At 39.9% G+C, this 22,320-nt stretch overlaps 1 protein-coding gene across 7 annotated transcripts; it reads left to right on the top strand.

The window, feature by feature from the left end:
* Positions 1-228: 228 nt before the first annotated feature.
* phf21ab (PHD finger protein 21Ab) lies at positions 229-22,320 on the top strand. Of its 7 annotated transcripts, none has more exons than XM_084396953.1 (18): positions 229-480; positions 4,689-4,731; positions 5,320-5,422; positions 6,955-6,987; positions 7,239-7,304; positions 11,862-12,029; positions 13,815-14,066; positions 14,406-14,498; positions 16,916-17,203; positions 17,349-17,459; positions 17,537-17,588; positions 17,696-17,775; positions 17,883-17,943; positions 19,162-19,349; positions 19,962-20,117; positions 20,546-20,621; positions 20,768-20,871; positions 21,454-22,320. In XM_084396953.1, exons 3-18 carry the CDS (start codon positions 5,366-5,368, stop codon positions 22,150-22,152), a joined length of 2,484 nt encoding a protein of 827 aa, XP_084253079.1. In that variant the 5' UTR covers positions 229-480; positions 4,689-4,731; positions 5,320-5,365; the 3' UTR covers positions 22,153-22,320. The 7 variants fall into 7 exon arrangements, with proteins under 7 accessions (XP_084253079.1, XP_084253076.1, XP_084253080.1 ...); XM_084396950.1 differs by having other exon boundaries at positions 13,812-14,066; XM_084396951.1 differs by lacking the exon at positions 229-480 and adding an exon at positions 554-598 and having other exon boundaries at positions 13,812-14,066.

Genomic DNA, 22,320 nt, shown 5'->3' with positions numbered 1-22,320 from the left:
CTTAGGCAAAGTGAAATAAATTCGCCGCACCGTCACAAAAAGTAGTCCTCTTCACAAACACGTTTCGAGGAAACTTCACGGCCACTTTTACACCAAGCACGCGCACTTTTACAGTAATCGCGATGTCTCTGAATCGTTTGAATAGATGTTTAAAGTATTTGTGCTTTTTGACGGCTACTTTTCCTGCCCCCTTCGTCTCCCTCTTCCTGCGCGGATGGATATTCGGGTGCTGCGGCTGTGGTGAATGAGATTGAAGAAGAGTTCTTGTTTTGTATCTCAGTTTCTCTCTTTTTTACACACACAAATTAAAATTAAACAAACAAAAAATAAGGTCGTTAACCTAGCTAAATTCAGCCCAGATGACCGCGACAGCTATGTGAGCGATCGGATCGGACTGAGAGCTCGGATTGTTTGTAAATATTTATTTAAATAATTTGTGGGGAGAGAGAGAGGCACTACTGCTCAAGTGAGTAGAGGAGGGTAAGTGCACCTTGGGATCTTTTTTTTATTATTGCAACTTTTATGCGCCTCGTTTTTGGACTTTAATCGTTCGTAGACTCTTCGTCGCTTTTCCAAATCCAAACCCCGTCTCGATCGGGTAGGTAGAGAAGTCGGGATCCCGATGATTTTGGAGCAAAATTGCCGCTTATTTCTAGGAGTTGAGTGGTGTATTTCTAAGTGCAGCGCGTGAACCGAACGTTCCGCGCGTTTTGTTATTTTGTAACATTTTAAACTTCGCTGGATACATTGTTGCCGCAACGGTTGTTTCCAGCTCAGTGGAAACAATGTATCCGATGGCAGCGTGGGGATGAAAGGGGGAAGAATGAAGATCTTTTGCCTCATGCATGGCTTGAATTAGTGGTTGCGGCTCAGTCGAGTCCATCTAACTGTAATTTGTGCTGTTGGCCTGTTAGCTTTAGCAGAGTTAGCCGTAGCACAATATGAAAGCTCCTTATATCCAGCAGCAGGTTTGTAAAAAAAATGTACTCCTATTTTGGTAGTTTTCACCGCTTTTAGTAGCTGGACTTTTCGTGGGTGAGTGATAAAGTGACGCTTTTTATAACGCTGCGGGTTTTTTGCTTGTTTAGAAAGTGATTTTCTTTTATGTTGCTTTTTTTTTTTTTTTTTTTTGGGTTGGATGGTGGAGGTTGAGTTATTGGAGCTGGTGTGTTTTAGCTTGCGCCAACTACAGCCAGATTCTTTTAGAGAGAGGAAAATAAACGCAAAACGCTTATTGTAGTGGATGAAACATGCATGACCACCTCCTGTATGAATATTTGTTGAAGTATGCTGTGGGTAAACACTGTGTATCATCTTCCGTGTTTCCCTGAGGTTTATAATAGTGGCCTAATCAAAGTGCTGCTCAACTTTTCCTGTCATTTGCACAACCCTGATCAGATGGACTGAACTAAAGCCGGGTTTTATGTATAGATCGGGATCATTTTGGATCAAACTGTACCTTAACTGCCTGTCAGACTGTGTTGCACATTATTGTAGTTTTGCAGGTGGCATATTAAAGCTTACTTAGGATATCTGTCATGTATGAATATTTCGTATTCAGTCTTTGTTGGATAATTTTGTGATAACTTTAAATACTTTTTAGCACAGGTTTAGTGTCAGTTTACTAGTTTACAACGGGTCGGTGATGTTTGTAAAACTCTAGTAACGTGTTTACCTTTTTGTTATTGTTTAACTGTTTTTATCTACTTCGCTTTTCTGCTCATGTTTGGCTTTCGTCATGCTTATGTTTTGAACTGATTGTTGATATTTGACATGTTTGTAAAACTTTACACTGTTTCCACCCTCACCTGACATGTTCAGCTGTTTCTTTAGGTTTTGCTTTCCTTATCCATATAGTTTCACTTTGAACGTTTTCATACTGTGGTAATCACATCTTTTAGGCCTCTATGATTCCATGTAGCGATGTATGTACGTTAATGCGTTTAATACTCACAAATTTGCACAGGAGTTTTATTGTTCATGCTATTCTTGAATATCAAGCAATTATGCAAAACAAAACGTTGCTGGCTTATGTAACATGACACTGGAAGTATTTTAGTCCTATAGCTTGTGTCTTGTCAGGTGTAGTTGTGATATTGTGTTACCTTATCCAAAACTGGATACTATTTAGAAAGGACAATAATTCACATTACCCTTATTGTGCCTATTTTTAGCCATCTTCTATCAGTTTGTTTAAGTAAAGTTTAATTTCAGCACTCAAATGAATCAGTTGTCTGTAGGTCAATTAAAACAAGATTGCCATTTGTTACATGTATAGGTATTCGTGGAAAACAAAGTACTAATATTTATTAAAATGTATTACAAGAATATGTTGTTCTGACTTATTCTCACTTTTATGTAATTCAGATTGCTGTGTTTTACTTTTTGAAACATGTAGTATTGGTTATATATTTGCCAAAGCACAACCAAAAGTTTTATTCTTCTAGATTTAGGAGTTTAGATTTGACCTTGGTTGGTTGTATAGTTTTACAAAGAACATTTCAACAGGTCACTGAAAACTTTACAGAGACAAGAAAAACCTTACTGTTACTGTACTGTATAGCTGTCATATCGCAAATCAGAACCTAGTTTGAATTGCAAACTCAAATATATATAAATTTTTCATTACTGATGCAAATTTTGTCTGCTCATTTTATTTTTAATATGCAGGGTTTATAGTCACCCTTTTTAAGACGTTAGCTGGTGCTTACTAAAAGCCAGTCAGTATTATGATTCAACGTAAATCCATATTGCATCATTGACAAGATAAAATTTTCCGGTCTAGTTCAGAAGGATTTACCTCTAACTAACCAAATTTTCATGAGTTGAATGGTGATATCTAGCCTACTATTATATTATTACTGTTGTTGTTATCAGTATTATTATACCTAGTCTTATTACTATAACAAATGTTTACTATTGAATAATAATAAGGTGACTTTATTATTACAGAGACTTAAGGTCTGTTCACACAAAGCACGATAAAGATATAGTTCTAAATACAAACGAATAGCATATTGGTCCACAATATAACTTAGAGAAACGTTATCATTGGAATCACTTTTTTTTTTTTTTTTGCTGAAAAACAATAAAATCACTGACAGCCAATCAGAATCCACAGAATGATAGCACACAAAAGAGACCAGCAGACGACAAAACTGCTGCGCATTCTTAGAATAAACAGAACGATATCGTGCGTTGGTGTGTACGCTAAAATAGTTATTGTTATAGTTATCTTTAGTTATCGTTAACAGGCCTTTTATTTTGGGTTTGTTGGGTTTCTTTCATATAGTGTTGTTTCCTGGTAGTTGGCAGCAGAGATGATAACCGCTGATCCACCTCAGCTTGTATCTTTCTGCTTGTTAGTATTCGTTTTCAAGAATATTGGTGCTGGGTCAGGCTTTTTATTTATCATATTATAAATATATGGACTGTGTGCTTTTAAAATACATTTTAGAATGAAAGCTTCCTGGAAAAAGGTACTTAATATCAACTTTTGTGAGCACCCAAGTTGACATGGTTCCCTTTTTAAAGATGAAGTGATTGTAATATTTACTTGTGTGTTATTATAGACTTTATTTGATCAAAGACTTGCATGGTGACTCACAGACTTGTTGATTTGAGATGCTGTCGTTTCCTGTGCATTGTAGGCTGAAGGTCCTGAGACACCTGACTTCCGTTAGGTCATGACAGATGTCATCGCTGGCGAGTATAGGCTTTGCTAAAAGGGTTAGTTGTCATCAATCTTCAGAACACAAATGAAGATCCTTTTGATGAAATCGGAGAGCTTTCTGTCCCTTTATTGACAGCTACGCAACTACCACTTTGACGCTTCAAAGACTAATCCATATGACTTGAGCGGTTTAGTCGTAGAAACTCGATCGCTATATGATGAACAGATTGAATTTAGGCTTTTATTCATATATAAAAATTGATCAGCGAACATAAACAGAAGCTCAACCGAACCTGCTTGACGCGTGAGACCAAACCTCATTGGTTCTTTTGGAAGCTCAAACGTGATGCGTAACACGAGAATGAACCTCATTGGTTCTCACACGTCAAGCAAACATGCTTGAGCTTCTGTTTACCACAACTGATGTGTGTGTTGATGAATGTTCATTTGTAAATAAAAGCCTAAATTCAATCTGTTCGTCATATAAAGCGATCGAGTCTCTTAAGAAAATTTGGACTAAACCGGTCAATAATATTGATTAGTTTTACGATCTCTTTCTGAACTTCATGAAGCATCAAAGTGGTAGTCGCGTAGCTGTCAATGGAGGGACCGAAACGAAAGCTCTCAGATTTCATTTAAAAGATCTTCATTTGTGTTCCGAAGATAAATCAGAGTAATTAATGACCGACTTTTCATTTTGGGGGGAACTAGCCTTTTAATATCACCGAATTCCATGTGTCAGGACTACGCAAAGAACAAATCCAATGCTTGAGTTTTGAGGAAGATATTTTTAGATCCGCGAAGATGCCGGGAGATGCACAGGGATGCAGGACTTTTTGTCGTGGGGTTCATAGACGGGATGAGCAATTAGAAGCCTGCTGAATGCTGCGCTTGCAATGTTGCCCCTTTTTTCACAGACTGTATAAGAGAGAGAGAGGGAATTGGAGTGTCTCTCCCCAATCTAATAGGCTCTGTTTGTGTGTGTGTGTGTGTGTGTGTGTTTCATCTTGTGCAGGGAGTTGGAGAGAGCGCGTGAACACCAGTCTCAGTGCCAGCTGGTAAGTCCTCTAATAGCCTCTGTTATAATTGTCCTCTTGGCACAGGGCCGCACACCAAAATCAATGAGAGTGAATGAATGTCTGTAACACTGCCTCCGATCCACCCACTGTTACTCTAAAGTCTTTGCGTCGAGGTTGTTCCGTTTTATCCGACGGGCAAAACAGTCCTGCCCATCTTCTCGATCGTCACGAGTTTTGAATCCTCCGCCAACCCAGAAAACTGCTTTCCAACAAGAACATCTATTGAGGTTTTTCCTTCTTTTAGTCCCATTTGCTCAAGATACTTTTTGAACTTAAACAAGAGGTTCTTGCAGTGCGGTGGTGTTGCGGAATCGCTCTGGGAATACGACCCGAATAAAGCGTGTCTGTTTACCCACCACCTGAGACATCATGAATCATGCCTCGGTTTAGAGAAGTGCGTTTTCCCCTCAAATCGCATTAGATACCGACTTGTGTTCCCCCTTGTGGTGCTGTTGGTGGATTAAGTCAACCTCAGAGCATCTCGCAAAATAAAGGTTAAATATATAACATCAAAGAAAGAAAAAAAATCCAATAAGTCTCTGAAATGTCTTTGTGTGATTTCTCTAGACAGGCTGAAAGTTTCCTGGGACTCTCTTTCTGGCGAACTGGATCAATGATGGAATTGCAAACATTACAGGAGGCCCTGAAAGTGGAAATACAAGTCCATCAGGTAGGAGATCTCGCAAATGGGCTTCTAATCAGTTAAACCGTGTGGGGAAAACAATTCTGAAGTTTCACTATACTCTCATTACAAGAGTTAAAGTCGCAAGCCAATGCCGGAAAGCTCCTCCGTTGCTGTAAGGACAGAAAGCAGATGCTTTTCCGGGAGAACAGGTCTTCGGGTCCACCGTTGCACTTGAGCATTAGAGTTAAATGAAGATATGTTTCTCTCCTCGTCCCTCGCAGTCAGAGACGGCGTGTCCCAGCAGGCAGAAAATTAGTCGAGCTGTCTGAGTGGGGTAAGAGAAAGAAAAAAGACTGGGAGGGAGGGACGGAGAGAAAGAAAGAGGAGGAGAATCAGGGTCACACTGGGCTGATAAAGCGTTAGCCATTACTTCAGTTGTAACGAATCATCTTAAGCAGGTGTTCTTTTACATACCGCCGTCTGGTTTCGTCTTCATATCGCTTGGAATATTTGACAGGCAGGTGGAAGAGGGATTTGTTGCCTCATCCGGGGCAGCTGAACGGGTTGTTTTGTGGTCTCGCATGACTCACTGTTGCCTACTGGTGGACTGAGAAAACTTTGAAGAAACATAAAATCACTCTTGGGTTTTTTATATTAAATTGGGACGAGATGCGTCATGATTTGTCCATTTATTTCGAAAGAGCCCATGATTTATGATGTGCTTGTGGTTGTGAAATGTACATGAGAAACATTACGATTTTTTTAACATATATTATGTCGCCAATGTATAAAATCAAGCTAAAAACTAAAGAAAAATCATTCTAATGATTAATCATGAGTTAATAAATGATATATTAACTTGTTATTAAATAATAAAAGTGGTCTTTAGGCCTTAAGCTTTACTTCTGAATTTGTTTCACTGCATTTTACAACTGCTTTATGAAAATGTGAATTTAATATTTTTAAGAGGCTATTTCAATGTATTCTAGTTTCAGTTGATAGCAGACTTCCTGAATATAACTATGGGACAGATTTAACAACTTGGCACCGCTTACCCCACTCTCCCCTATCTTTTTCACCTTTTTAAATGCATAGTTCACGCCATTTACTCATAAACCTCCATGAAGTTATTTCTTCTGTTTATCATTACATAAAGGAAGAATACTATGGAAGTTAATGGGGACCAGAAACTGTTTAGTTACCAACATTCTTCAAAATATCTTCTTTTGTGTTCAGCAGCAGAAGACAGAACTTCTAAATGATGACTGAATCTAAAAGCTGTCAGTCAAAGATTGATTTCACTCCAACTAACTGGAGTTCACAATTTTCATATAAATTCCATTTGTTCATTGCAAATGGAAAATGTTTGTTTGAAATGAACACATTAAACGGCGTCTCCACTAACCGTTGTTAACTGGAAGACCGTTGGCAGGCTGCCTGCTGCTCTGCTTTTGTTTGAATGTGAGGCTGTAGTTCCCCATGTGACCTGTAGATGCCACACCATGTCTGCAACTCCCTCCAAAACTGTTGGCATAAGTTTTGACTGCAAATTCTTGTCTTCTCTTCTGTTGCCATAGAAACTTGTCGCCCAAATGAAGCAGGATCCACAGGTAAATATTCGTTTATGATGTTGCTTTTCAGAAATAATCCTGCGGTTTGTTTGAGAACTTTAACATGATTGACAGCTGAGCATTTATATTTTGCATTTTAATAAGACAGCTTGGTGTTGTTTAAGGGTTTTATGAAACAAAGGTTCAGCAATTCTTAATTATTATTATTATTATTATTATTATTATTATTGAATATGTCATTGTTGTTCAAAATAAGTGATTCTTACTCTTATCTTTGGTGTTTTTAATAGAACGCAGATCTGAAGAAACAACTTCACGAGCTCCAAGCGAAAATCACGGCTCTGAGTGAGAAACAGGTAAGAACTTTCACAGTTGTTGTGACGTCATTCACTGCTGCAAGTGCTGGAAAAAAAGGAAAATGTTTTTGAACAGTGAAACATGATTCAAATGCTTTATTGTCTATGTGTCAATGAGCAAAGTTTGAGTGATTGTGATTTTTGGTTGTAAATGTAAAAAAAGACAATGGGTGACTAGGCTTTATCTCTTTTACATTTACTTGAACACATGGACTAATGCAGTCCAAAGGATATGCACTTAATTTATAATGTGTAAATGTATGTACAGACCCTTTCCAAAAAATTAGAATATCATGGAAAAGTTTATTTATTTCCATAATTCCATTCAAAACGTTAAACTTCCATAGATTATAGATTCAGGGCCCACAACTTAAACGATTTCAAGTATTTAGTTGTTTATTTGTACATAATTTGGGCTTCCAGCTCATAAAACCCACGAAAACAGGATTTCAAAAAATTTGAATATTACATGAAATCACACAGTAATTAGACAGTGATACCATGCTCATTGAACCAGGTTTTGGTTATTTTGGCAGTGTGGGCAGGTGCAAATCCTGCTGGAAAATGAAGGAAGCATGAAGCGCTCTGAAAATGTCCTGGTAGACGGCTGCGTTGACTCTGGATTTAATAAAGCACAGTGGACCAAAGTCCTCTTTTCTGATGAGAGCAAATTTTGCATCTCATTTGGAAAGCAAGGTCCCAGAGTCTGGAGGAAGAATGGAGAGGCACACAATCCAAGATGCTTGAAGTCCAGTGTGAAGTTTCCACAGTCTGTGTTGGTCATCGGCTGGTGTTGGTCCACTGTGCTGTCCACTCAACGCAGCCGTCTACCAGGACATTTTCAGAGCACTTCATGCTTCCTTCAGCAGACAAGCTTTATGGAGATGCTTCCTTCATTTTCCAGCAGGATTTGCACCTGCCCACACTGCCAAAAGAACCAAAACCTGGTTCAATGACCATGGTATCACTGTGTAATTACTGTGTGATTTCATGTAATATTCGAATTTTTTGAAATCCTGTTTTCGTGGGTTTTATGAGCTGGAAGCCCAAATTATGTACAAATAAACAACTAAATACTTGAAATCGTTTAAGTTGTGGGCCCTGAATCTATAATCTATGGAAGTTTAACATTTTGAATGGAATTATGGAAATAAATAAACTTTTCCATGATATTCAAATTTTTTGGAAAGGGTCTGTATATGTTTGCATTTTATCCTGCTGTTGTTCCTAAAGGGATTGATGAGAAATGTAAGTTTTTAGTTAAATATGATTGTTTCTGAAGGCATATTGTCCTGATGTCAAGCAGTGACTTGTCTGTTTTGTGCATGTTGAAGCCAGTGTTATTTTAGTATTATTTATATATTATTATAGTTTTTATTAAGATTTTCAATAAGCTGTTTTTTGCATATTTTTTAAAACTATTTATTTCTATTTTAGTTCAGTTTTAGTGTATATTTATTTCCAGCGTTATTTTTGTGCTTCTACACTTAGTTGCCAAGGCAATTTTAGTGTTGTTTTTCATATATGTATATATATTGTGAATTCAATTAACAAAATGTTTTTAATAGTTTTATATTAGTAAAACTTTATTTATTATATTATATTATATTATTATTTATATTGTATAAAAAAAGCGTATTGCTCATATATGTTCAGGAAGTCTTCAGTTTTGTGGAATTGCACACACAGTCCGGCCACTAGTCAGGCGACTGTAATTCTATGGAAAATTGTGAGGTTACACAGCATAAACAAATGAAATATTTCATCTTTTTGTCAGGTAATGTTTTAATTTGATAGATTGTAAGATTTAAATAATTAGCTTTTTATCAATTCTACCCAAACCCTAGTATGGGAAACCCTGACGGAACTTTGTTGTTTAAGTTAGGTAAAAAGTAATCTAAAAGTAATTAAAATGTTGTCCGATTTACAACTGAGTAAAATTTTTATCATGTAATTTGTATTCAGTAATAGGCTACAATTTCGAAGTAATCTATCCAGCACTGGCGATAATAGCCCGGGTTACTTTTACTTTTCAAGCAACATCAGAAGAACACCAGTGTGATTCAGCAGATCTGCGTGTCCAGTGAATTTTGATTTGTTTACTTGAAAGTTGATTTCCTGAAGTGTCAGGTAGACCTTGTGGGAATTTTAGTTTATAATGATAAAACATATTGAATTATCTTTTTGCGGTAGAGATGAAAAGAGCAGCCAGCAGGAGAGGCCTGCGTCTGCGTGTTTAAGAACCGTGGCAGAAGAGCTAAAGCATGCAGCCTGCTGTGTGTGTGTGTGTGTGTGTGTGTGTGTGTGTGTGTGTGTGTGTGTGTGTGTGTGTGTGTTGGGGCTTGTCTCGTCTCCTGCTGGTGAAAACACTCCAAAATTGTCAGAGAGTTTGAGATTTCACTTATTCAGTCACTTCTTAAAGTCTGCACAAGTCAGCACAGTAGTTTTGGGGCAATGTTTCTCTCTCTCTCTCTCTGTCTGTCTCTCTCTCTCTCTCTCTCTCTCTGTGTGTCTGTCTCTCTCTGTCTGTCTCTCTATCTCTGTCTCTCTCTCTTTCTTTCTCTTCCTACTCTTGAAATTGTCCAGTTAGTTGCATCAAAGAATCGTCCCAGTTTACTGATTCGCAGATCATTGGCTTAGCTTTGAGCGGTTATCCTTCGAAAGATAGAGCGAAAGAATAGATCAGTATAAGTACACATGATTTGAATTTTTTTTTTTTTTTTTACTCTGTACTCAAATGTGGAGGGCAAATATTGTATAGCTTTAGTCAAGCCAGATGAGGATTATAGAATGAGATGATGAAACAGTTCAGTGAATGCTAATTCAGTTCTCTCACGAAACCTGTCAAGAACCTGTCTGGTTCACATTTCATCCTTAAAATGTATATTAAATTACCATTATATTATATTAAAGGTGTTGTATGTAGTATTATTATTATTATTATTTATTTTTTTTTATTTTTTTTTACTGTGCGAAAGCATTAAAATACCATATCTTTGCAGATATTTAGAGAAAATGTGCAAGTGCACTGGTAAAAAAAACTTTTTTTGTTTTGGTCTCTGTGATCCCGCCCACTGATAATTTACCCAATAGTATATCATTACTACTCCAGGTTGCCAGTTGGTGAAAAACGCTGAGTATTGTAGCCATGAGCCATGAAAGCCAGCAAACAAACTAGATCAGAGATCGCAGATTCTACCCAACCTAAAAAGCCTCTGCATCCATCTAAAAAGGTCTATGAACAGAGGCATAAATCAGCTCATAAAATTACTCATCGCGTTCCTTTGTCAATTGCGCTCGAAACGGCTCTCTCCAATATTTTGAATTTGGACTGCAGTACCCATTTCAACCGCTAGCTGTCAATTTTACACACTGCAACTTTAAAGTCACACACACACACACACACATATTCAGATATTGTTCAGTCTCAGACTTTAACCCAGATTGTATTTCAATCTAAATATTTATACATAATGTATTTAGTATTTGCTGATTAAAAAGTTTACATTATATTAGAATAGGGCTTTTTTTTTTTTTACTGGTGAAATATACTAATGAATTTCAATGATGAGATTCTTTTTGGAGGAGAAATGTGATGTAATTGTCATGAAAATGTCACAGTACAACAAATCCTAGTAGTCCTAAATGTAAGCTTTATTTTTATTTTGGGGGGAAATTCCTGTTGACCTGCACAGGTTTTCGTAAGATTCATCTAATTGATCCATAAGGTGCGCCGTGTGCCGGTGTGCATGCATTGTGTCAGGTCGAAAGGTTGACGCTTCCTCAGACTCTTTTTCAATTCTGTCGGCTGTGAATACAGTTTGTCTGCCTTTAAATCTCAGTTCCATTCATATGAATTCTAAACTCTTTCCGCATCATGAATTTTTATTTAAGTGATTTTAGGCTCGATGTGAGGCCCACAGCTGGCACGGCAGTCTGTTACATATGTAAACTTTCTGCTTGTGAGTCTAAGGCTGCGACTATGTGATTGATCGTCCGCTTAAAGAGAAAAATAGTTTTGTCAAAATTCATTTTGAGGAAGAGACTTTCATTTGATGTTGTGCTTAGCGCAGGGGCTTTGTTGAGGAATGTGTGTGTATGTGTGTGTGTTTCCACTCTCAGAGGTGCGCTTTGGCTCCAGAGGACTCTGAGGCAGCAGAGTGTGTGAGATGAATTTCAATCACGTTTTTCCCTGTGTGTGTGTATAGGGCTCAGTGGGCCTTTATAAAAGCATTTCCAGTGTTGTTAAGATGGTCTCGCACCTGAAGGGTCTTTAAAGGCACAGCTTAGCTTCACACCCAGAACAAAGAAAACCAGGGAATTTGGTGACTAATGATCTATTATTAGAAACTATTGCGGCTGGATATAAACAGAACATTGAAAAGATGAGGGGGGGGTGGTCTTTTCATTTTTATTTCCAAGAAAAAAGTGTGTATGTGTGTTTCAGAACAATTTGACATGTTCTGGTTGTTCTCTGTAATCACCATTTCCTCTAACACGCAATCGAAATGTGAATGCGAATGGCTGTATAATTTCCCAGTAATTTCTCTCTCTCAGAAAAAAGTGGTGGAGCAGTTGCGGAAGGAGTTGCTGGTCAAACAGGAGCCCGAACTGAAGCCACAGACGTTCCCAGCAACCGCAGATGGTAAAACCGTGCTGCTGACGCCCGCCTGTTCCCCTTCACAGCCGCCCACAGGGCCTCCACACAACCAGGGGGCGCCACAGGTACCGCTTTACACTCCAAACACCAATCAGTTTCTAGACACACGTGTAGAACGACTCTACACTCAAAGGTAGTTTGCAGTGGTATATTTACCCAGTACCGATGAGACGTGAATTCGGTTCCTCTAGCGCAGCACAAAATTAGCCGATTAGCTAGTTTACCCAAAAGGTTTATTGAAAAACGATTGTCCTGAGTCATCTGTGCTACTCTGTTCTAAAGGTGCACTCTGTAATTGCAGACTCACTTACCGTTGTCCCTGAAATAAGCTTTGAGTTTGTATAAAAAAAAAAAAGGGCAGAGTGACCTTAGAAGCTTATAAGAATGGTATTGATTTTATATAGTTAATAAATAATGAATGACCTCAAACTTCTTTTGTATAGTTTTTTTTCTGTGCTGAGGTTAGAAGACCAACTACTGTGACTGCTTTTTAACAAAGTATTTTTAAACCATTGAACTTTTAATATCTTTAAAATCCACATGAAATGGCATTTACAAACCGTTTCATTTCTGTAATGTGGAGTACTTGGTGAAACAGAATATTCAACAGAAATAATTATTGGGGTGGCACTTTTTATAGGATGCTTCCAAGTGAATATTTAACATGAAAAAAAAAAAGTGGGACTATTGAAAAGTTGGGTTACGCTTTATTTGAAGGTGTGCGTGTTACAATGTAATTATACATTTAATCTAACAAAAATAGATTACATTGGCTGTAATACTAATTATGTCCTTAAGAGGAGGCCACAGGATAAGAAAGTGCAGATTCACTATTAGTAGAGAAACGCTGCACAGACAATTCACACACTCAATCGCTCTTTCACAAATGCTTTCAAAATGTAATCTTACTGTACGTTCACACCGCCGCCGGCGAGAGCGGCAAAATTCGCTCTTGCCGCCCTGCCACCGACGCCGTAGAAAGATTCGGGCACGCTCTGACGTAGATTAGAATGCGTGATTTTTTTTATTTTATTTTTTTCTCTCAGGCGGAGGACTTCTACATTCCGATTGGTTGCCGCTGGTTGCCGCCGAACCGCGTCATAGCTTATTACCATAAAGTTGACTTGATTTCAACTGCTCTCGCCGCTCCAAGACGCGCCGCGCCGCCCTCGCCGCAGTTACTGTGCTACTTTATCTATATCTGATTTAGAACTAGCAGAAAACTGTAAGAAATATAACGACCCATAGACAAAATAATTGATAAAAATTAGCTGTTATGTAGGAGCAATAGCCTTGTGGGCAGCGTTCTTTGAAATGCCGCAGCTCTGCACAAGGCAACCCAAGTTTGAGTCTCGGCTCAAGGTTCAGGCTTCTCAAACCAAACATCACAAACTTTAGCCTCTAGTTGCAAATTGTGCCGTGTTGCATAGCATTCCCATTTCTTCTGTTTTTATTAATGATGTCATCACTGACTCGACTTTAATCACATAACAGTCGACTTATAAAAATCTGAGGTCGTTCAACCCCTTGTACTTATTATAATGTTAGGATTAGGGTTTGGTTTAAGGTTCGTTGCATGTAATTATGCACAATTTATAGTAATTACTACTATATTAACTACATGTAACAAGTACACTAAAATAAACCAAAAGTTGTTGCTACCAAAAGTTGTTACATTTTGATTAAAGGCAAAGACAAAAAATGTTCCCTATGCCCTGATAATAAGTCTAAGAATGTCTATAGCATACTTTTTTATTTCATGCTGACTTTAATGCCATCTTTTGTGTCTCCTCGACCTCATTCATTGCTTCCCTCAATCAAAACCTACCCCCCACCTCCTCAACTAGAAGACTCTCACCATGACGCCGGTCATAACTGCAAAGACTCTACCTCTCGTGCTGAAAGCTGCCACCTCCACCATGCCTGCTTCCATGGCAACACAACGCCCCACAGTCGCCATGGTCACTGCCATCAGCAACCCCCCGAGACCCGGCGCCAATTCCGACTCCCAGAGCACACCAATCAACCTTCAGGTGGCCAGCAAGCTACCCAATCAGGACATAGACGCCGGCACACGGATTGTGTCCAAGAATGTTATTGTCGTGAGTGTGAATCGCTGCTAAGGTTTCTTCCTCTTCACATAGTGTTTCCATATAACTTAATTATAACCATTTTAAATTGAAAATCTGTTTTTGCATAGTTTGCTGTAGACTTAGTACTAGTCGGACCCAATTTGCTCTGATGTGTTTTGAACAATATGTGTATGTCTCCAGTTAGTATGAATATTTGAAAATGACTGCCTTTCTGACAATGATGTGCTTGGCAGGGGTGTATGGTGACTGCAACCAGAAAGAGGCTAATTTCCTCTAAAAGCAGACAATGTTATGAATTTCTCTCATTTCAATTGCTGAGTGCCCAATGAACGGCTGGTTTTGTCACAGGTGCAGGCCACCACCACCTCTGCCCAGCCTATCAAAGTTCCCCAGTTTGTCCCTCCTCCTAGATTGACGCCTCGACCCACCTTTCAGCCACAGGTGCGTCTCTGTTAGACCTGCCCCCTCCCCTTATGTATATGCAGTTCCACATTGACGCCACCAGAGGGACACACAATCTAGTAAAGGCTCTGTGTCTGTAAAGCCTTTGTTTACGGAGACAATCCAATTAAAGTAAACTTCTCATCTTGAAACAGTGTTTTTAAGATGGGAACTGAAATCGCTCGAACACTGTCACCCAAACTTCTAAAGAATTACTGTTCCACACCTAGAGACTCAAATTCTGCTTTTTTCCTCACAATAAAACTGACTCTCACCTTCTCCTTCCTAGCACTGGCTGTTGCTGTGATACTGTCTGCTCAAGTTTTTTTTTTTTTCTTTGCTTTAGGATGCTTACACACTAGAGTTTATGCTGTCATAGATTGCTACAAATCTGTTGATTTCAATGGGGTTTTGTGTTGCAAAATATAAGAAAAAAAAGGTTCGAAAAAGTGACACTCTCATGCGACCTAAAGAAATCATATAGCTGCACTCTGACCTAAGCATCTGTTCACTGCACTCTGACCTAAGCATCTGTTAACCAATGAAAATTCAATTAAGTCTACTGTATTACTGCTGACCTGCTTATTTCCACACGCTCTACATGCATTCCTGTTTGTTAAACACTCCGCCAGAGCTTTCTCAAGTGTGTAAGCTTCCTTAGCATCGTGTCTACACTGGACGTGACCCAGAAGTGCAGCTACAGCTTGGTTCTTACTACACTGAAAGTGTCCAAGCTACACAGCATCTTCAACAACATTTGTATTAACATTTAGTTGAATAACTTTTCAACAGATATCTGTAGGTAATGTATGAAAATGTACTTGCTGTATGCAAGTTGCTGATCACATCTGGTGTAGACAATGTTTAAGAGTGAGACAGTGTTTTGCTGTTTGTTCCTTTATAAAAATGTTGTTGCTTCAGTTTTTCTGCTTTTGTTCTTTTAATATTGCTTTGGCTGACCCTATCACTAACCCCACCCCCTTAAAGAGTGACCGTATATAACCTTATACCTCAAAAAGCTACATAATGCTGAAGTGAGCACAGATGAATCCACTTGAACCCATCATTTATTTACCCACAAGTTGTTCCAAACCTGTGTGCCCTACTTTCTTCTGTGGGACACAAAAGAGGATATTTTGAAGAAGAAAAAAAAAGTCAGTGATGCAATGTTTCAAATGTCTTCCTTTGTGTCCCACAGAAGAAAGTCAATATACAGGTTTAGATTGACATGAGGGTGAGTAAATGGGGCTTTCGCACCAGAGGAAACTTTTCATAGTTCCTAGAACTAATGGCGGAAGTACACGCTTTTTGCCGTGTTCACACCGCAGGAACTGGGAACAATTTTAGTTTGTTTGTCCCTTTTGAGGGAACTAAATTACCAACTACTTCAGAGTCTAACCCCGCACAATAGGAACTACCAATGACGTAGGTGTATGTTGATTGGCCGAATGCACGCGAAACACCAGGCAGCACCCACCATTTTTTTAAAAAGCTGTGTGTACACAGATTATAGCCTATACATTTACTACACGGACATGGAAAACAGTGATAGATGGACCTTTCAACCATTTTGCTAAGGAACAAATCCAATGTGACTTTGAGGGGACCAATCAAAACATTGTGTTTCTGCTCAGTTAGCGACTTTGGGCATCAACCACACGGCAAACGCTAATACTTTTTAATTTACTGTTTACTTTCTTTGTATACCAGTTCTGTCTGATAACCTATTAGACAGGACTGTTAAACAGATCGTAAACTAATGAAAACAGAGAATGTGAGCGCTGTGTGCTCAGGCTCTGGCGTTCTCAGTGCCGTCGAAATAAATGTCACAACAAGTGCGGCTTATATAACTTCAGAGTTCCTACTGGCGGTGTGAATGCAACCAGGAAAATGGCCCTAGGGAAACATTTAGTTCTCTAGTTCCTATAACTACAGGTTCCTATAACTACCGGTGCGAAAGCCCCTACTAATGGCAGAATTTGGGGGGTGAACAATCCCTTCAGGGGCCCTCAAAGTCCACTGTCTTGCAGAGTTCAGATCCAACCCTAATCAAACATACCTGAAAGAAGCTAATCAATGTCTTCAGGATTATTAGAAAGTTACAGGCAGGCGAGTTTGATCAGGGTTGGAGATAAACTGTGCAGGAAAGTGTACTTCGAGGGCTAGAGTTGCCCACCTCTACTTTAAGGGATTGTTTTGGTGTTTCTAAATTTAGCTCTGCACATAATGGGACATTTTCATCCACTTTAAAGCTAGTCACTGTGAGTGAACGAGAGCTCAGTGTTGGCATTACTTGGTCTCTTAACCCAAAACAGCATGCATATTAAGGGCATGGCAACGGAGTGGCTGTCATAATCGATTGGTTTGACAAGACTGTATCTGCTTAATAACCCAGCACCCTTTTCTCCATTACATAGGTTCGACCAAAACCCCCCATGCCCATCAATGTGCCCATCGCTCCCGCTCCTCCTCCAATGGTGGCGGCTCCTCTAATCCAGCGGCCCCTGATGCTCACTACAAAGCTGACGTCATCGCTGCCTGCCTCCACTGGGCCCATCCACCAGGTGCGCATTGTGAACGGACAGCAATGCGCCACCATTGACAAGACCACGGCCACAGTCACGGGCGGCACCACGCATGTCACAGGCATTGTCATCAGTCCAGCCCAGGCACTTCAGATCAGCAACCTTAACTCAGACTTGAAGGTAAGATCACATTTTTAATTATCCTGCTTGTTTGCTCCAGACATGCAAAGTTATCCAGGATAATGTTTTATCTATTGTTCTTGCTCTAAGAATCAAACATTCAACTGAATGGAGTGCATTCCTTGTGTCTTGTTCTCTACATCAGACTGTGAAACCACAGGGAGGACCAGAACGGGTGGTCACAAAAACACCACCCTCATCCTCTCCTCCTCTTCCTCCTCCTCCAGCTAAGGTCAAACGAGAGGAAAGCCCACAGGTACTGTGCACCTTCACAGTTAACAAAACCATTCTGTCTCAAGCCGAAATAAAAAAGTATATATTTTCTTCCTTCAGAAACTTGCCTTTATGGTGTCTCTTGGGTTGGTCACACATGACCATCTTGAAGGTAAGTCCCATTGGTATCAATGATATGCTGTGGGTTTCCACTAAATTAAAATTACCAGGACAGGATGTTTTGTAACCAGATGTGCATGGAATGTCCTTTCTCTCCAGAGATTCAGAGCAGAAGACAGGAACGCAAGAGGAGAACAACAGCCAACCCAGTGTATAGTGGAGCAGTGTTTGAACCCGAGGTACAAAAAATGTTCTGTAGTTCGCTCCTCCATCTGGTCTGATTTTGAGAACTTAGAATGTACTTCCACCTCTTCTAATATATTCTGACTTCTCTCGAATGTCTCAGAGGAAAAAGAGTGCTGTCACTTACTTGAACACTCCACTGCATCAAGGCACCAGGAAGAGAGGTCTGTACTTGCCTGTCTTAGTTGCTTAAGTTGATGTATTGTAGCCCTGCTGCTTATATGTACCGCCTAACAGACACCTAATAGATACCTATCTGCTTTCTTCTGCAATTCTGCTTTGTTGTCTTTGCTAGAGCTTGATCTTTCTCTGCAGTCCTACATCTGTCCAGTTGACCTAAGATGACATTTATGATGTTTTATAGGATAAAGTTGGTGGTTAAGGAACTGCTCCCTCAGTTTTGTGTAGTTTCCAGAGATGGAGACTTTTGGTTTGTCTTGGACTTGTTAACGTTTGATTTAAGACTACAAAATCAGAGACATGATTTGTACAGTGTCAGTAGAGTCAGTACAGGGAGAAAAATGTCCTCCCAGTCTTGCTCTACTTTAGATTTGAGTCTCTTGTGTGCTCTTTGCACACTTTTCTTCTTTGAAAATACCCTTTTATTTGCTCTTGAATTTCAGAGCGGTGTTTCAACATGATTGATGTAGCTGGATTTGGCCTTGAAAGACTTGACTTGGTCTTCACACCAAATACTAGAACATTGACTTGAACTTTCACCTTGGACCAACTTGGGCTTGGTCTTGCAAGACCTCACCTCAAAGGCTTGACCTATGATACTACCTTAAGTACTTTATAAACATGTCTGTTTCCAATAATAAGTATAGACAAGAAAACTTCTAATATTCAATAAAAATTTCAAAGGGGGGCAGATATTCTTCTGTGGTGAATCCAGAGACAATGTTGTTGATCCTATCCTGATTTACGACATCTTATTGAGTTTGTGAAAAACTTGTTACTTGTTCCTGTAGGCAACATCTGCAGAGAAATAAATTGAGATTTGAGATTAGATGTCTATCTGTTTGTGGCTTAGGCTTACTCTTTCACACTCTCTCTTTTTACTCTTTCCCTCCTTTTACTCTTTCTTTCGCTCATTGCTTTACAAATTCCCTGCATGCTGCTGTGGTCGTCTGTTGCACTAACTGCTTTTTGTGACCATCCCTTCCATTTCTCCTTCGCTCTCTTCCTCCTTTTCCTGTTTCCATGCTAGCCAATGAGGATCCCCTCTCTAAGGTATGTTGCAACTAGAAAATGCCATTATTTTATTTCATCTTTGTGTTTTTTTTTTCTTTCTTTTCCCTTTTTCCTCCTCCATTTTTCTGTTCCTTTTGGTTTTGTTTTTTTGTTTGTTTTTCTTTTCTTGTCTGTCTCATTTCACTCAGGTCGCCCTCCCAAATACAGCACCACCATCACCAGCAGCACGGCGGTGCCGGAGCTGGGCTGCAACCCCCTGCTCTCCCCCACCAGCAGCCTTCCCGCCTCCCCAGCCCCTGAGCGGCCTGACACGGGGGGCTTTCCCCTCTCTGTCCACCCTCATTCTGTCCCCCAGCCCAGCCCCAGCTCCGGGGATGTAAGTAGCCACCTGCCAAGTCTGGGCGACCATGTTGTTGACAGCCCCCAGTTTTATTATTGTTCTAGTAGAGTTCTCTACTTCACAAGCTGCCCCTACCCCCGCCCCCCAAACCCTCCACTGCATTCATCCTGTACACCTCAATGTGTACCGGAGCAAGGTAACTCCTGTTTGTTAGAGTCCAGCATCCACCCTGGAAAGAGAAAGACTGACCTACCAGCACTGTCATTCATGTGTTTATTTGTTGTATTTGTTGAAATGGAGCCAGCAGTCTTACAAAGTGAACAGTCTTTCTCTACTTTCCACACAAATATCAGGCCTGAAGTAATTAATTATAGTATACAATTTTTAAAAGCCAAAATACCCAATACTGATAAATATGATACATTTTAATAGTGATTAACATAGGTCCCAATAATAATACTAGTAATAAAACACTAGCTAAATATTTAGTGCCCTGACTAAGTAAACGATCCAGTCACCAGTGAGCCACTAGACAAATAAATCCAAACAGCAGTCAGTTTCTCTCCTCCCCACCCTTCCCGCTATCATCTGATTGGTCCAGACCAGAAGGGGGGCGGTGGTACTGACGCCTGCCGTTCTTCCCGACAGGGAGACATCCATGAGGATTTCTGCACTGTGTGCAGACGCAGTGGACAGTTGCTCATGTGTGACACATGTTCGCGCGTCTACCACCTCGACTGCTTGGACCCACCCCTCAAAAACATTCCCAAAGGCATGTGGATCTGTCCTAAATGTCAAGACCAGGTAAATAATAGCAGCACAATGAGCCCTTGGTCTCTCCCAGGCTAGTCAGTGATGTCTTCTTTTAACTGGAATTCGGTCCTTTAAAGCACATACAATGTTATATAATTAGAAATGGGAGATCGACTGAGAGGTCAAACTCCCCTTTCCCAGCCAAAATAAAGTGTACATTTCCCCCCCCCCTTACACAAATTGAGTTTCTTCAGGCGTTAAGGCTGTTTCGTCCTTTGTAAGCTCTTCACATGGTTCGGTATTGATTGTGCCTTTTTTTTCCACCCATCATGTAAGTGTAAGACAGCATCCAGCACTCCCATTGAAGTTCTGTTGTTCATCACTGTTGCCATATACAATTGATCTCAGTTTCTCTCATGGCTTTCCAAAGGTCAAGTGTGCATAGCACTGGTCTGTTATTGAGAGAATTTCTTTTGCAGATTCTGAAGAAAGAAGAGGCCATTCCATGGCCAGGAACCCTGGCAATTGTCCATTCCTACATTGCTTACAAAGAAGGTATTGATATTTAGATTTTCGAGTGTAGAAATCTGTAAGTGGTAGCATCTAATATATTTCTAACAATTTTGGATAAAAGTGACTGTCATGTATAAATCTATGTTGGAGGCCATTCAATTTATGGCTGTTTTGTCCCTGTCCAACAGCAAAGGAAGAAGAGAAGCAGAAGTTAATGAAATGGAGTGCCGAACTAAAGCTGGAACGAGAGCAACTAGAACAGAGAGTGAAACAGCTCAGCAATTCTATAACAGTGAGTTATTTAATTATTTTCCTCTTTCAGTTTTTCCAGATTCAAGATTAATTATACTGCTGTACTACGTCTCTTTGAAGGGATGTTTGCCTCTGAAAAACGATTTTAAGGCAAACATTCAGCTTTATTTTCTGGCTTGTCACACACTACACTGTAGTTCTTTTGCAGTTTTATTTAATGATTGTTAGTTGTATTCCTAATGTTAAAGGGCTAGTTTACCCAAAAATTTTAATTCTCACCCTCAAGTTGTTCCAAACCTGTATAAGTTTCTTCCTTCTGCTGAACACAAAATATATTTTGAATAATGTTGGTAACCAAACAGTTGATGGGCCACATTGACTTCCATAGTATAGAAAAAAAATACAATGGAAGTAATGTGGCCCATCAACTGTTTGGTTACCGACATTCTTCGAAATATCTTCTTTTATGTTCAGCAGAAGGAAGAAATTCATACAGGTTTGAAACATCTTGAGGGTGAGTAAATGATGGCAGAATTTTCATTTTTGGGTAAACTATTCCTTTAATGTAATTTTATAATATGCTGTGTGCCATATGTAATGCCGAATTCCTGTTCTTTAACAGAAATGCATGGAGACTAAGAACAGCATACTGGCCCGTCAGAAGGAGATGCAGTCCTCTCTGGAGAAGGTGAAACATCTGGTCCGCCTAATCCAGAGCTTTAACTTGACTCAGCCCATGGAGACAGACATCCTACTGGATTCCAAACAGGACTGCACAGAGTCAGGGAGCATCAAAGACTCAAAGGATGCTACGCAAGTGTGTGTGCAGGAGAGTCCCACCGAGCCTAGCGTGCAAGTACCAGTCGCCGTAGCAGTCCCTGAAGTGAAGGCAGAACCAGAGGTGGGTGAAATGGCAGAGCCAGCGGCCGCAGTCACACCTGAAGCTGCGTCAGGTGAATCGGGAATTTGTGTTCCGGAAGTGCCCAAAACCACAGTCGGTGATGATATGATGGATACGGCGAAAACAGTGGAGGCTGCAGAATTGCCTCAGGTCAGGGACGTAAAGACTAATGGAGGAACAGACTGTGATTGTACCGGCTTGAACCCGGAAGAAGAGGAGGGTACCGTCGATGCCGCAGATTCAGTCGACTCCGAGAACATCCCTCCCATTGACAGTAGTTGTGCAGAGGATGCTGGGAAGATGGAAGTGGAGCTGCAGGAAGATGGAAGTCATAGCGTGAACACCAACAACGGCAAAACCTCAGAACCTTCTCAACAGGCTTTGCCAGCCCCTCTAAGCAGCGTGGACAACCCCAAATAGTTCTCAGCCTCACCCTAAACACACTTACATCACCAAAACATTTAAACAGATTTCCTATTGCACCTTGGACTGGTGCACAAAGTTGCCAATCTATACGTATATATTATACATATATATATTATCTATATCCAAATAAATGTCGTTTTTTATTTTCTTTTTCTTTTTTTA

This window comes from Rutilus rutilus, assembly GCF_951802725.1.
Source record: "Rutilus rutilus genome assembly, chromosome: 23".
Classification (NCBI taxonomy): Eukaryota; Metazoa; Chordata; class Actinopteri; order Cypriniformes; family Leuciscidae; genus Rutilus; species Rutilus rutilus.
Note: the sequence above shows the minus strand (reverse complement) of the source record. Positions and strands in the feature narration are given on the sequence as shown.

Coding starts and splice junctions, on each gene's coding strand:
- phf21ab (XM_084396950.1), top strand. CDS start 5,366: ATGATGGAATTGCAAACATTACAGGAGGCCCTGAAAGTGGAAATACAA. Junction 12,030..13,811: donor ACAACCAGGGGGCGCCACAG/GTACCGCTTTAC, acceptor CTCCTCAACTAG/AAGACTCTCACCATGACGCC. Junction 17,776..17,882: donor GAGCAGTGTTTGAACCCGAG/GTACAAAAAATG, acceptor CGAATGTCTCAG/AGGAAAAAGAGTGCTGTCAC.